This window comes from Rhinatrema bivittatum, unplaced genomic scaffold, assembly GCF_901001135.1.
Source record: "Rhinatrema bivittatum unplaced genomic scaffold, aRhiBiv1.1, whole genome shotgun sequence".
NCBI classification, from domain to species: domain Eukaryota; kingdom Metazoa; phylum Chordata; class Amphibia; order Gymnophiona; family Rhinatrematidae; genus Rhinatrema; species Rhinatrema bivittatum.
The window spans coordinates 193-15,569 of record NW_021821252.1 but is presented as its reverse complement, the minus strand read 5'-3'; the positions used below and the strand labels follow the sequence as shown (position 1 = coordinate 15,569).

The 15,377-nt window shown below is 44.0% G+C and overlaps 1 protein-coding gene across 2 annotated transcripts in view; it reads left to right on the top strand.

Annotated features, from left to right (window-relative positions):
* LOC115082553 (tRNA pseudouridine synthase A-like) overlaps positions 1-14,719 on the top strand; it is a 29,984-nt gene extending 15,265 nt beyond the window's left edge. The window contains exons 4-5 of one of the 2 annotated variants that reach the window (XM_029586770.1): positions 329-1,026; positions 12,999-14,719. In XM_029586770.1, the coding sequence (XP_029442630.1) occupies positions 329-1,026; positions 12,999-13,046 (746 nt within the window). In that variant the 3' untranslated portion in view covers positions 13,047-14,719. The remainder of the gene's footprint in view (positions 1-328; positions 1,027-12,998) is intronic. The other variant, XM_029586769.1, reaches the window with a different exon arrangement.
* The last annotated feature ends 658 nt before the right edge of the window (positions 14,720-15,377 follow it).

The following is a 15,377-nucleotide window of genomic DNA, read 5'->3' as shown; positions in this document are numbered from 1 at the left end:
GTTATTAAATTGTATTCAAGTTTTTCAATAGTATGTCCACAATAGCTTTTGAAGAGAATGCTGAATGGTTGAAGTCACTGCAGGGATAAATCTAGTGTGACATCAGCTTTGAAACCTGACTCCATCTGCTAGAAGGGGAGCACATAACCCATTGGTCCTGAGACCATCTGTCTACACTAAGGAAAATGAAATTATCAGGTAAGTAATTTCTCCAGTATAAAATATTATAATGAGTGACAGTGGTTTGCCATAGAACTTGTAATGAGAAATCATCTGAGAGTAATTAATTTGTTTTGGTTTTTATTAATGACTGTTTTACTCTTCTAAGGACTAAAGAGAGTCACTGGTGGGTTCAACTCCAAGAATAAATGCGATGCGCGCACCTATTTGTACATGCTGCCTACGTTTGCCTTTGCCCACAAAGACTCTGATGCTCAGGATGAGACATACAGACTGAGCGGAGAGACCCTGAAGAGAGTCAACGGGCTTCTGGCCTGCTACCAGGGGACTCGCAGCTTCCATAACTTCACTTCCCAGAAGGGTCCGCGAGACCCCAGTGCCAAGCGCTACATCATGGAGGCACGCTGCGAGGATCCATTCATGAGAGAAGGCCTGGAGTTTGCCGAGATAAAGGTGAAAGGCCAGAGCTTCATGATGCACCAGATCCGGAAGATGATTGGGCTGGTGATTGCAGTGGTGAAGGGTTATGCGCCAGACTCCATTATGGAGCGTAGTTGGGGAGAGGAGAAGGTGGATATCCCCAAAGCTCCAGGGCTCGGCCTGGTCCTGGAGCGTGTCCACTTTGAGAAGTACAACAAGCGGTTTGGTGGCGACGGGTTTCATGAAGCATTGGAGTGGGGCGCAGAGGAGCAGAAGATCACTGCCTTCAAGGAGCAGCATATCTATCCCACCATTATTAAAACTGAGGTGGAAGAGAAGTCCTTGCAGAGCTGGCTGAGTACCCTTCCCATCCACGACTTTGAGGCCTCAGCTTCTGAAGTCCAGTTGCACGAAGGTGACTCAAAGGTAATGCACAGTAAAACCTATATTTTAAAGAGTTTATTCATATTATTATATTGTAATTGTATTTTAATGTAGCACTGACAAATAGTTTTGTATAAGCTGAATAGATAAGTCAGATACAGGAATACAATGAATGACACAAGTTAGTCCAGAGACAGGGAGATATGATAGAGACATTCAAATACCTGAAAAGTCTAAATGTACGAGAAGCAATTCATTTTCAGAGGAAAGAATGCTCTAGAACAAGAGTTCATTGTTTGAGGCTCCAAAGGGGTCGACTCAGGAGTAACATTAAAGAATATTTGTTCAGGTAAGGGGTGGTGGGTGCAGGGGAGGCAGTGGAGATGAAAACAGTAACTGAATTCAAGAAAACTTGGGATAAGCATAGAGGGTCTCTGGTTGCAAAGAAGTGAGAGAAAAGCCAGTTTCCTAGCATGTAGCCAGATGGACTCTGCTCCCCTGCCAGCAGATGGAGGCGGAATCAAATTTCAAAGTTGACATCACCTTAGATACACCCCTGCAGTGACCTTGGCCTTCAGTATTTCTCCAGCAGATGGTGGATGTACCTTTCCCTATGGGGATTATATATTTTTTGGAAGGAGAAATTGTATATTTAATTGGAGAAAAAAATTGAACCCCGGTCTCCTGTGGTGATATCTAAAGGTCATTCTACCAGTTGAGAATTTCTGAGGCGATTTCCGAGATCCCACAAAGGTGTGCCTTGGTCTGGTAGCTGGTTCCTGGTGTGGACTTTGCTGCTTAAACAGCTAAAAGGTAGCATTGCATGAAGCAGAGCACAATGGTGACAGCCAAAGCCCTCTCACCCCCCCCCCCCCCCAGCCGGAGACCTTCTCTGTACTCAGCAGGTAAGTGCTGAGCCCAGGTAAGTTTAAAAAAAAAAAAAAAAAAAGAGACACCCAATTCAGAGACATTTGGAAGTGTTTCGGTAAGACTTCCTCTGGTTTCCTTGCTCGGCATGCCACACTGATTTCGTCCCTATTCCGTTGGGGTAAGGGTAAGTGGGCTTCTGAGCGGGTTGAGTGGCTTGCGGCACACCGCGTGGTAGGCCGCAGCGGTGCCATCTTACGCACATCATTGTGTGTGCCATATTGCCCTCCGTAGAACATTGGTATGCGCAGTGCATCGGCTCTGCGAACGCGCTGTATGCATAACGTCACGCGTGTACATACGCACATAACTTACTAAGCGCAGAATACAGGTAATGCCAGGTGCATGGGCTGTGCGTGCACATAACATTTTAAGCACGAGCCGACGGAACACACACCAATGGCTCCGGCAGCCAAGAAACATAAGCACCTTTCTCTCTGTGCTGCTTGTCATATTAGGACTTCCAACCTGGATTCCAACTTATGTCAGCACTGTGAGGAAGCCCAGGGAGAGTTGCTAAGCCTGGCTCCTTTCATTCAGAGGATGGGTTAGGCATAGCTTTAACTGGAAGTACCCCGGATCTGAGTACCCCCAGGACTGGGTCATCCATGGGAAAAAGAAATTCGGTGGCACCTAACACATTATCTCCTCAGCTAGGCATGGACCCTCTTGGGCGGAATTTTTCCAGGCCTTCAAGCCTTCGTACGGGCACAGTCTGCTACCTTACTTGCCCCTGTCTGGACGGAGCCTTAGCCGATAAGCCCTCCCTCTCCCAGTCCTATCAACAGACCTCGAGGCATGCCTCTCCTCACCAAGGGTCTCCCTGGCAGGGACTCAGTCGGCATAGATGAATAGGAGGAGACATCTTCCTTGGAAGATGGGGAAATTCCCCCGGTTTAGAACCATATTGGGCCATGTTACGGTTTTTCCATAGAGACAAATTGCTGGCCCTGGTTTCCCAGTCCCTGAAGATGCTGGGAATTCCTGGGATGGACTCTGACGGTACCAAAGAAGAATCCCATTCTGATTTCCCTACAGAAAACCTTGTGCTACTTTCCAGCACTGAAAGCCATCCAGGAGTTGATTGACCTGGAATGAGATGCCCCAGAAGCAAGTTTTAAAGGTGGACGAGTGTTAGAAGCTGTATACCCACTGGCTCCGGCAGTGAGAGAGCGTTTTGCATTTTCCTAAAGTGGATGCGCTGGTCTGTGCCGTCTCTATGCGAACAACTATCCCAGTGGAGGGAGGAGCGGCCTTAAAGGATGCACACGATAGACAGATGGAGTCTATCCTTAAACAGGGCTTTGAAGCAGTAGCAAGGACCTTACAGATTACTTCTTGCTGTGCCCTGGTAGCTCGTTCTTGCCTACTCCTCTCTCAGGAGGTGGATGACTTGGGTGTGAATTCCTGAGTGTTTATGGAACCCGCCGCTGCCTTTTTAGCTGACGCAGGCTTGGATCTAGTCCGTACTTTGGCCGGAGGAGTGGCCTCAGTGGTGGCAGCCAGAAGACAGCTATGGCTGCGGAATTAGTCAGCAGATGCAACTTCCAAGGCAAATCTTAGAAAGATGCCCTTTAAAGGATCACTCCTTTTTGGAAGTGAATTGGAAAAGCTGGCCGCAAATATATTTATTTGTTGAGTTTTATATACCCGTCATTTGGTGCAGCCATCACAACGGTTTACAAGATTCAAACAGAATACAGATAGTTAAACATTTGCTGATCATTGAAAAAATAACAATGGGAGAGGGAGGAGGGAGGAAACAAGGGAAGAATTGGAAAGTAAGGGAAGGAGGAAGAAATGGGGCGAATCTCCAGTACCCTGGCTACCCAGAAGATAAGAGAAAGCAGTTACGGTGGGCCTCACCCATGAAGGGTCGATCCAGGGGCTCCCAACACTTTTGCCCCTACAGAAACTCAACATTTAAGAGGTCTCAGCCTTTTGGGAGGTCTGTCCTTTTGTAGTTGACAGACCAAGAGAAGGGCAAGCTCGGGTTCAGGTTTGTCCCAAACCCCTCAATGAAATTTTGACGACCCACCCTCGGAACGAGGAGATAGGGGGTCGACTGTCCCTCTTCTACCGGAGGTGGGTCGAGATTTCTTCGGACAAATGGGTACTTGAGGTCATAGGAGAAGGATATGCGCTGGAATTTCACATCACTCCTCGGGACATATTCATGATGTCTCCTTGCCACTCCCAGCACAAGAAGCAGGCAGTGGATATCGATTCCAAGAGATTACGGGTAAACAGTCATCCAGTCCCTAGATCAGGGCATCTATATTTTTATTGGGGTTCAGTGTTTTGTGATTGGCTGAGTACAGTTAAAGTTATCAATTTTTAATCATGTTTTTTCGATAGTATGTCCACAGTGGCTTTTGAAGAGAATACTGAAGGGCTGAGGTCTCTGCAGGGGTGTTTCTAGGGTGACATCAGCTTTGAAATCCATCTCTGTCTCCATCTGCTGGCAGAGGAGCATATCCCATTGGTCCTGAGTCCATCTGTTTACACTAAGGAAAACAAAATTATCAGGAAAGTAATTTCTCCAATATTAGCTGGAGTCCACGGCATTGCATCAGGAGTGAAATTGGGCAGACTGGGAGGACCTAATATTCTTATCTGCCATCAGATTCTATGATATTTATTTAACATAGCTTGTTAACTGCTTCCCTGATATAAACATTTCCTTCACTCCCTCTGGAGCAAAGGTGAGGGAGAGGTGATAAGGACATAGTGAAAGGATGACCTAACAGTGGGCAGGCAGTGGGAGGAGCTAGGTTGGCACCTGCAGACTAGCACTTGTCAGAAATCATATGGATTGGTGCTTGCCTGGTACTATTCAGCAAGACCACGGGGACCTAAGAGGCCAGATGTTTGGGCAGTGGTCTTGTTGAATTATTACAAAGTTTGCTGGGAGGACCTGGTTGTTGGGTTAAGTTTTGGACCTTGTATGCTCCTCTACCACTGAGGAAGAAAAAAACTCAATTATATATCCTTCCAGCGGCCAAGCCTATGTGGCTGGCAGCCTGGGTATGCAGCATAAAACCGGGCAGACTGGAAGGGCCAATTGGTCCTTTCTTTTCAACAGCCATCGACTGTGTTAATGTGAGACTGCCCTGCCTCAAAATACTTTTTTTTTTTTTTTTTGGTGAAGAAAGCAAGTAGAGCCCAGCCCAGCCCCCCCCCCCCCCCTTTTTTTTTTCCTCAACTGAACTTCCAGCTTAATCAGAATTTACCCTGATCCTGACCTATTTCTTATAAAAGGGATGGGTGAGAGGGTCCAAGGCTGAAGCCATCGCTGGCCTTCCTTTATGGCCACCAGGGTTTTCCCCGATTTAAGCCCTAACTATTGCAGTGATTGTGTTCTGGGTTCAGGCCGCACACACACACAGAATATATCGAGGGGGCGCTGCCTGTACTCCCTCAGGGCTAATTCTCAGCAAAGAGGGAGATGCCGAGGGGCTTCTATACCTTATTTATTTATTTAATATATATTTCTATACCGGACTTCACGAATGGAATTCACATCAGGCCGGTTTACATGGAACTTAGGGGATTAACAAGTGTAACCAAACAAAAGGCCGAAGCAAGCAAAGTTACATATAACAAGGGTATTGAACTTGGGGGCAATAGAGCCAGGAAGTAAGGCAGAGCGGAATTAACAACATATAAATAATATATAACGGTTTAAGAGATTAGTAGACAACATATAAATAATATATAACGGTTTAAGAGATTAGTAAACATCCCATTCCTCGGGCTGAGTCCGACGTGATATTTTGACTTAGGGGAAGGCTTGGAGGAAAAGCCACGTCTTGAGTTTTCTACGAAAGGAATGAAGGCAGGGTTCTAGTCTTAGGTCAGTCGGTAGTCTGTTCCAGAGGACAGGGCCTGCTGTGGAGAAGGAACGTTCTTTGGTGGATTTTAGACGGGTGGATTTAGTAGGTGGGACTTGAAGGGTTCCTTTATATGCTTCTCTGATGGGTCTTTCCGAAGAGTGGAGTTTGAAAGGGGTCTGAAGGTCTAGTGTGAACTGTTTGTGGATGGATTTGTGGATTAGAGTGAGTGCTTTATGTAGAATTCTGTATTTTATTGGCAGCCAATGTAGGTTTCGGAGGATTGGGGTGATGTGAGCACGTCGGTTGGTGTTGGTTAAGATTCTGGCTGCTGCGTTCTGGAGCATCTGTAGAGGTTTTGTGGCTGAGATGGGGAGCCCCAGGAGTAAAGCATTACAGTAGTCAGTTTTCGAGAATAACGTGGATTGAAGGATGGTTCTGAAGTCCTGGAAGTGGAAAAGGGGTTTGATTCTTTTTAGAACTTGAAGCTTATAGAAACAGTCCTTGGTGATATTATTAATAGCTTTCTTTAAATTCAGATGATTGTCTAGTATAACTCCTAAATCTCTTGTTTGAGAAATCTGTGGGTCCAGAGCTGTAATATCAGTGTTGGTCGAGTGTTCAGGGGAGATAAGAAGGATTTCCGTCTTGGATGAGTTTAGAACCAGGTTCAAGCTAGAGAGGAGGCTTTTTATGGATTTCAGGCAATTTTCCCAGTAGTCAAGCGTTTTTGGCAGAGATTCTTTTATGGGGATCAATATCTGAACATCATCTGCATAGAGGTAGTGTGTTAATTTTAGGTTTGTGAGCAGATGGCAGAGGGGCAGTAAGTAGATATTGAAGAGGGTCGGGGATAAAGAAGAGCCTTGTGGGACGCCTAGCGTTGCTTTATAACTTGGAGATTCTCTGTTGTTGACTCTAACCTTGTAGCTTCTGTTGTTGAGGAAAGAGTTGAACCATTTGAGGGCGAGTCCAGCGATTCCAATGTCTGATAGACGGTTTAGCAGACTAGCATGGGTTACCGTATTGAAAGCCACTGAGATATCCAGGAGGACCAGTAAGTATGAAAGCCCTTTGTCAAGACCCAGGAGGATGTGGTCTGATAGGGAGATGAGAAGGGTTTCTGTACTGGAGGATTTCCGGAAACCGTACTGTGAAGGGTATAGTATTTTATGTTCCTCTAGGTAGTCCGCGAGTTGTGTGTTCACAACTTTCTCTGTGAGCTTCGCTAGAAAGGGAAGGTTAGATATGGGTCTGAAATTGGAGAGTTCTTTTGTATCCAGGTTGGGTTTCTTCAGGAGGGGTTTGAGAGATGCAGTTTTTAGCTCATCTGGGTAGATTCCTTGGGCTAGAGAACAGTTTATGAAGTTAGTCAGTGCTCTAGAGATGGTGCTGGGGATGAGGAGCAGGAGTTTGGTAGGGATGTGGTCCGTCGGGGGTGGCTGGCAGGTTTCATTTTCTTAAGGGTGGATTCTATCTCCAGGGTGTGGTAGTGGAGATGCCTCAGGGTGGTAGTGGAGATACCTCAGAGCTTCTCCAACATACAAACAAACATGCACACACACACACACTGAGTCACTACACCAGGATCCAGGAACTGGTTGTGAGTTTGAGCACTTGCTAAGCAAAAGGATAACACAAAGATGAATAACAGCAAGCACTAGAGAGTTGATTGCAAGCAAATAACTACTAGAAAAATATTTAAGATGCATGTAAAGATAACAAATCTTACGTCCCTAATGAAAGTTGAAATGGGCCCAAGAATCCGTTTGCAGTCTCCGCTCTGGAAGTCTGACAAGTAACAATGAGGCTGGGGATTCTTACGGCTTTTGCTCGTTTTTATAGGACTTTCCTAACACTGCTTGAAGCAGGCGTGAGTCCCTCTCCCTCCCATTGCTCTTATCACAGTTCAACACATCTGTTTCTCAAACCTTGGTACTATTTGGTGTTTTCCGTGCCCTGCTACTCCCACTTTCTTGTCTGACCTAGACTAAAAATTCTCGTGGATCAGCGCCTAAGCATTTTTGAGTATAAACATCTGCATAGCCCATAGAAGCAATAATAACCATAGTTCCCAGAGACATCTAGAGAGGAATCTCTCATCATAACAGCATCTGCAGCAGGTGTCCTAGACAGCTTCCCTCTCTGTGACCTTTCTTCCCTGATAGTTGACTAAGTGTGGCCAGCAATTAGACAAATCCCCCATTAAAGATGGTCCCAGACTGCAACGCCCCTTGAAACCTGGCACCCTGAATACCACCTGCAAGACCGGGATTCCCTTTCTCCTAGTTTATCAGATGCCCTTGCCAGCCTGGTGAGCTGAGATTCAAATCAAGGCCTCCTGTGTGGCAGGCCTAAGTGGGGAGGAAAGGGAGGCAAGGACATATGCATTTTTTTGGGGGCTGGATCCATGTCTGATACAGTTAACGAGAGAAGCTAATGGTGAAAGGACAATACAGGCCTTATTACTGCTGCTTTGTTTTATTATCCATCGTTCCAGCTGCCTTCACTCCCATTCTTTTTTCCCTGCCCCACTCAGCACACTGCAGTTTGGTTTAGTTATATGCATGGGGATCTTAGTTATCTGCAGAAGAAACGGTGTTGAAAGAAAACCAGTCTGTAGCATCTGATCCATTCCAAAGAATGTAACATCTGTTCAGGAGCAAGGATGATGGTCCCATCAATGCAGAGGACAGTTCACATCTTTGATTCCCATAAATGCAATTGTTTCCTCGTTTTAGTCACAACGAAAATGGGAAACAACATGTTAACGAGAGTAAACAGGAAAGGTTAAGAACATAAGAACATGCCATGCTGGGTCAGACCTAAGGTCCATCAAGCCCAGCATCCCTGTTTCCAACAGAGCCAACCAGGCCATAGAACCTGGCAAGTACCCAAAAACTAAGTCTATCCCATGTTACCGTTGCTAGTCAGAGCAGTGGCTATTTTATTTATTTATTTTATTTTATTTAAAACTTTTAATATACCGGCGTTAGTGGGAACATCACACCGGTTCACATATTAACAGCAGATCGGAACTTACATATAACAAGGCGAGGGAACTTGGAGGGGAGAACAATAGCAAAGCGTAGAGGATAGTGAACAAGCCGATAAACATTAAACGAGCATTTATAGCATTTACAGTATTAGTAACATTATATACATAAGTATCCTAAGATGATGATGATTTTCTGAGTCTATTTAATTAATAGCAGGTAATGGACTTCTTCTCCAAGAACTTATCCAATCCTTTTTTAAACACAGCTATACTAACTGAACTAACCACATCCTCTGGCAACAAATTCCAGAGCTTAATTGTGCGTTGAGTAAAAAAGAACTTTCTCCGATTAATTTTAAATGTGCCACATGCTAACTTCATGGAGTGCCCCCTAGTCTTTCCATTATCTGAAAGAGTAAATAACAGATTCACATCTACCCGTTCTAGACCTCTCATGATTTTAAACACCTCTATCATATCCCCCTCAGCCGTCTCTTCTCCAAGCTGAAAAGTCCTAACCTCTTTAGTCTTTCCTCATAGGGGAGCTGTTCCATTCCCTTTATCATTTTGGTCACCCTTCTCTGGACCTTCTCCATCGCAATTTATATCTTTTTTGAGATGCGGGGACCAGAATTGTACACCGTATTCAAGGTGCGGTCTCACCATGGAGCGAAACAGAGGCATTATGACATTTTCCGTTTTATTCACCGTTCCTTTTCTAATAATTCCCAACATTCTGTTTGCTTTTTTGACTGCCGCAGTACACTGAACCGACGATTTCAATGTGTTATCCACTATGACGCCTAGATCTCTTTCTTGGGTTGTAGCACCTAATATGGAACCTAACATTGTGTAACCATAGCATGGGTTATTTTTCCCTATATGCATCACCTTGCATTTATCCACATTAAATTTCATCTGCCATTTCAGTGCCCAATTTTTCCAGTCTCACAAGGTCTTCCTGCAATTTATCACAATCTGCTTGTGATTTAACTACTCTGAACAATTTTGTATCATCTGCAAATTTGATTAACTCACTCGTCGTATTTCTTTCCAGATCATTTATAAATATATTGAAAAGTAAGGGTTCCAATACAGATCTCTGAAGCACTCCACTGCGCACTCCTTTCCACGAGAAAATTATCCATTTAATCCTACTCGCTGTTTCCTGTCTTTCAGCCAGTTTGTAATCCACAAAAGGACATCGCCACCTATCCCATGACTTTTTTTACTTTTCCTAGAAGCCTCTCATGAGGAACTTTGTCAAACGCCTTCTGAAAATCCAAGTACACTATATCTACCAGTTCACCTTTATCCACATGTTTATTAACTTCTTCAAAAAAGTGAAGCAGATTTGTGAGGCAACACTTGCCTTGGGTAAAGCCATGCTGACTTTGTTCCATTAAACCATGTCATTCTATATGTTCTGTGATTTTGATGTTTAGAACACTTTCCACTATTTTTCCTGGCACTGAAGTCAGGCTAACCGGTCTGTAGTTTCCCGGATCACCCCTGGAGCCCTTTTTAAATATTGGGGTTACATTAGCTATCCTCCAGTCTTCAGGTACAATGGATGATTTTAATGATAGGTTACAAATTTTTACTAATAGGTCTGAAATTTCATTTTTTAGTTCTTTCAGAACTCTGGGGTGTATACCATCCGGTCCAGGTAATTTACTACTCTTCAGTTTGTCAATCAGGTCTACCATATCTTCTAGGTTCACCATGATTTGGGGTTCAGTCCATCTGAATCATTACCCATGAAAACCTTCTCCAGTACGTATACCTCCCCAACATCCTATTCAGTAAACACCGAAGCAAAGAAATAATTTAATCTTTCCGCGATGGCCTTATCTTCTCTTTAACCCCTCGATCATCTAACGGTCCAACTGACTCCCTCACAGGCTTTCTGCTTCGGATATATTTTAAAAAGTTTTTACTGTGAGTTTTTGCCTCAATGGCCACCTTCTTTTCAAATTCTCTCTTAGCCTGTCTTATCAATGTCTTGCATTTAACTTGCCAAAGCTTATGCATTATCCTATTTTCTTCTGTTGGATCCTTCTTCCAATTTTTGAATGAAGATCTTTTGGCTAAAATAGCTTCTTTCACCTCCCCTTTTAACCATGCCGGTAATGTTTGCCTTCTTTCCACCTTTCTTAATGTGTGGAATACATCTGGACTAGGCTTCTAGGATGGTATTTTTTTTTAACAATGACCACGCCTCTTGGACATTTTTTACTTTTGTAGCTGCTCCTTTCAATTTTTTTCTAACAATTTTTCTCATTTTATCAAAGTTTCCCTTTTGAAAGTTTAGCACGAGAGCCTTGGATCTGCACACTGTTCCTCTTCCAGTCATTAAATCAAATTTGATCATATTATGATCACTATTGCCAAGCAGTCCCACCACCGTTACCTCTCTCACCAAGTCCTGTGCACCACTGAGAATTAGATCTAAAATTGCTCCCTCTCTCGTCGGTTCCTGAACCAATTGCTCCATAAAGCTATCATTTATTCCATCCAGGAACGTTATCTTTCTAGCGTGACCCGATGATACATTTACCCAGTCAATATTGGGGTAATTGAAGTCTCCCATTATCGCACTACCATTTTGGTTAGCTTCCCTAATTTCTCTTACCATTTCACTGTCAGTCTCACCATCTTGACCAGGTGGACGGTAGTATACTCCTATCACTATAGTTTCCCCGACCACAAGGGATTTCTACCCATAAAGATTCAATTGTGCATTTAGTCTCATACAGGATGTTTTATCCTGTTGGACTCTATGCCATCCTGGACAAAAGTGCCACACCGCCTCCCAGGTGCTCCTCTCTGTCAATATTAATTGTCAATTAATTTGTACTCCGGTATAGCACTGTCCCATTGGTTGTCCTCCTTCCACCATGTCTCTGAGATGCCAATTAAGTCTGTGTCATCATTCACTGCTATACATTCTAATTCTCCCATCTTACTTCTTAGACTCCTGGCATTAGCATACAAACATTTCAAAGTTTGTTTTTTGTTTGTATTTTCATTCTGCTTTTTAATTGATAGGGATAAGTTAGAATTTTTTAGCTCAGGTGAGTTTTTACTTACAGGCACTTGGACTACTTTTCTTATTATTGGAACCTCACTGTCTGGATGCCCTAATTCTAATGCATCATTAGTATCCTTTGAAGATACCTCTCTGTGAACCATGCGCTGCTGAGTGACTGTCGGCTTTCCCCTTAGAGCAGCTTTTAAACTAGAACAATCTCCTTTTTAAAGGTTAGCACCAGCAGTCTGGTTCCACCCTGGTTAAGGTGTAGCCCATCCCTTTGGAAGAGACTCCCCCTTCCCCAAAAGGTTCCCCAGTTCCTAACAAAACTGAATCCCTCTTCCTTGCACCATCGTCTCATCCACGCATTGAGACTCCGGAGCGCTGCCTGCCTCTGGTGACCTGCGCGTGGAACAGGGAGCATTTCAGAGAATGCTACCCTGGAGGTTCTGGATTTAAGCTTTCTACCTAAGAGCCTAAATTTGGCTTCCAGAACCTCCCTCCCACATTTTCCTATGTCGTTGGTGCCCACATGTACCACGACAGCCAGCTCCTCCCAGCACTGTCTAAAATCCTATCTAGGTGACGCGTGAGGTCCGCCACCTTTGCACCAGGTAGGCATGTTACCAGGCAATCCTCATGCCCACCAGCCACCCAGCTGTCTACATTCCTAATAATCAAATCTACCTCATAAATACGGATCTGCATTGCTGATACCCACCTTGAGACTATCTCATACTCTTTGGAGCTTTTAAATACAATTAGATCATTTTGAAGCAAGGACTGGAAGGATATTAGCGCTCAAGGATTAAGTTCAAAGGAAAGTGGCATTAGAATATGACTCTTGGAGACTGATCAGAACTCACATAATTTACAGAGACACAGGCTCAGTGTTTAACATTATGGGTGTGGGCAATTCTGAATAGTTTAAAATGTTCTTCTGGTTTCTATGATGTGTGACTTGAAACGAAAAAATATTGCAGTTGTGATCTTAAATCTCATCCTGATCCTAGGACTGAGAATTCATTTGTTTTTCCCTAGGTTTCTGGGATTATAACATTACAGCTCCCAAGCCTGATCCAGTAAATCCCAACCACTGGTAAACATCTGGATTATGGGCTAGGTTTAAGATTACAATTTCAATTTTTTTTTATATGCTGCCAGACTTAATTTCATATCCTTTTAATCACAAAGGTATTTTTCCCTCCTTTCTATATCACAGGAAAATAAGGAACTTGAAGGCAGTGACGATGGGAGTGAGTCAGACTGACGGGGGCATTCTGGCAGGAGCCACGCTGCTTCCATTTCATCCGTAAAGGACTGCAGTGACCTTGGGGTGGCTTGTGGCATGGGGGTCTGCTGGCAGCAAATGCAGTCATGCGGATGAGGGTAGCCGTCACTCTGAGAAGGCATTTCAAGACCTTGTGCTGGTAGCAGGGTACAGATGGATATCGCAGGCTTCACTGACTATGGTCCTGAGAGGCGTGGAGGATGCTACCATTTTTATACGTTCCATGGTTTTTGTTTTCACAGAAAATTTCTGCCGCCGCCTTTTTTTTTTTACTTCCAGGGCTGGGATCTGGCACCGTGATCTTCCATTTCCAGCTACTTCGAGGGCCCCCTCCACCAGCTCACTTCGGACAGTCCTTGGACCGGTTCCCTCTGGAATCTGGCTAATGTGGACACTATACTAAGTCTGGTTGCTTGGTGTTGCTGTTTAAGCAACGGTTGAGACTCCCAGGGGCTTTGAGGGCTCTTTCTGCAGCATCCCCCAAGTCCTGGCCAGCTGGGAGAATGGAAAAGCTGACCTGGAAATTGAACCCGTGTTCGTGTTGTCTGCATGGCAGGGTTGCAGCTCTTGCCACGGACATCAAGCTGGCCTTATGCCCCCTAGCTGCAGTCTGTGTGTGTGTTAGAGACATGATTTTTTTTTTTTTTTTAACGTATATCCCTAATACTCTTATTTTACAATCTTAGCCTTTTTTTTTTTTCTCTTTATCTACTTTAAGGGTAGAGATTTCAAGATCATGTGAGCAGTGAAGTTAAAAGGTCACCTCTGCTAGTTTGGGGTTAGTCCTGCTTTCTCGTTCCTGGTTCAGTATGGAAGATCCATCAGCCCTTCCTCCTGATCTTGTTGCAGTCTATCGCACAGTGAATAGATCAGAGTTTCCCTCCCTGGCTCTTTTTTGTTTTCTTCCCCCCTCTCATATGGCTACAATCTCCTCCGAAATACAAAGCACATGTACCCTGGCAGAGGATGTAGCATTACCAAAAGGTTCTTAATTTATCTGGCTGTGAACCTTTTTAGAAATGAAATTCCATGAGGAATGCTACTAATCTTACGGTTTAGCTCTGAACAGTTGGGGCTGCTTGTGACAGCAGGCTATGCTAGTCCCAGGTCTTTGCTTTCCTATCTGTAGGAAGGAGAACAAAAGATACTTTGGGTACCCACAGCAAGAGTCTGCATGGCCAGTGCCACAGCAGCTCAGCCTCCAGAGTTGGAATGGATTATCTCCTAATAAAATTTTTGGAATCATGATGCAAGTCATTGTAACTTCTGTCTTCCAAGAACCAGCCTGACCCCTTTCCCCCTGGCTGATAGTTGATTATGATTGATAATGTGTTATCTGATCAGTACTATACAATTACCACAACTCATTATTTGGATAGGGATTTTTATATTCTTTGGATAATGTAAGGAAAATGTATTCCTTCTCTAACACTTGAAGTTGTTAAGAGTTTCAATGAAGAAAGAAATCTACAGGACATTGAAATGTGTAAACCATTTTTTATTTTTTGTTATGTAATAACTTGCAAATGTATGAAAATCTCAAGTGATATCATGAGGTGAATTTGCTGTCCTTAGCTCAGCTGCAAAGGTTTCAGGAGCAGGAAATTTACATTGCTGGCGATGTACTGTGAAATAAATTTGATGCAATACGTCAAAGACTGATTTTAATAAAACAATTTAAAAAGCCTGCTCTTTCAGGAATATTTGCTGTATTCTTTCTTTTTTTTATAAAGTGATGTAGTGGCTGCACTGAACCATTTAGATATGAAAAGTAAAGAGCAGGAATCATAAAGGGAAATTTGTTAATTTTCGTTCCTCTAGTTCCACGGATCAGTCCAGACTCCTGGGTTTTGCCTCCCCTCCAGCAGATGGAGACAAGAGAACATTTTGACAGACTCTGCCATATATACCAAGGTGCCACCCACAGTCTGCCAGTATTACTCAATGTCAAAGCAGAATGGTTCAAACCAAACTATGTACAGGAACCGTAAACTCAAAACCGGATCACTAAGGCTGACCATGACCCAAACCCCATAACCAAGGTGAAAAGATTGATTTTCAGACCCAAACTAGACAAATATCGACTGAGCGGACTCTCCATTGCTTTGTTGCTGAGAAGGGGTGGGACTCTGGACTGATTTGTGGTACTACATGAACGAAAATTATCAGGTAAGAACTAATTTTCCTTTCCCTGTACGTACCCAGTCAGTCCAGACTCCTGGGATATACCAGAGCTAGCTAACTTAGGGTGGGACCTGGAGAGACCCACTCGGAGCACTCCTTCTCCAAATCCCCCCGAGCCTGGACATC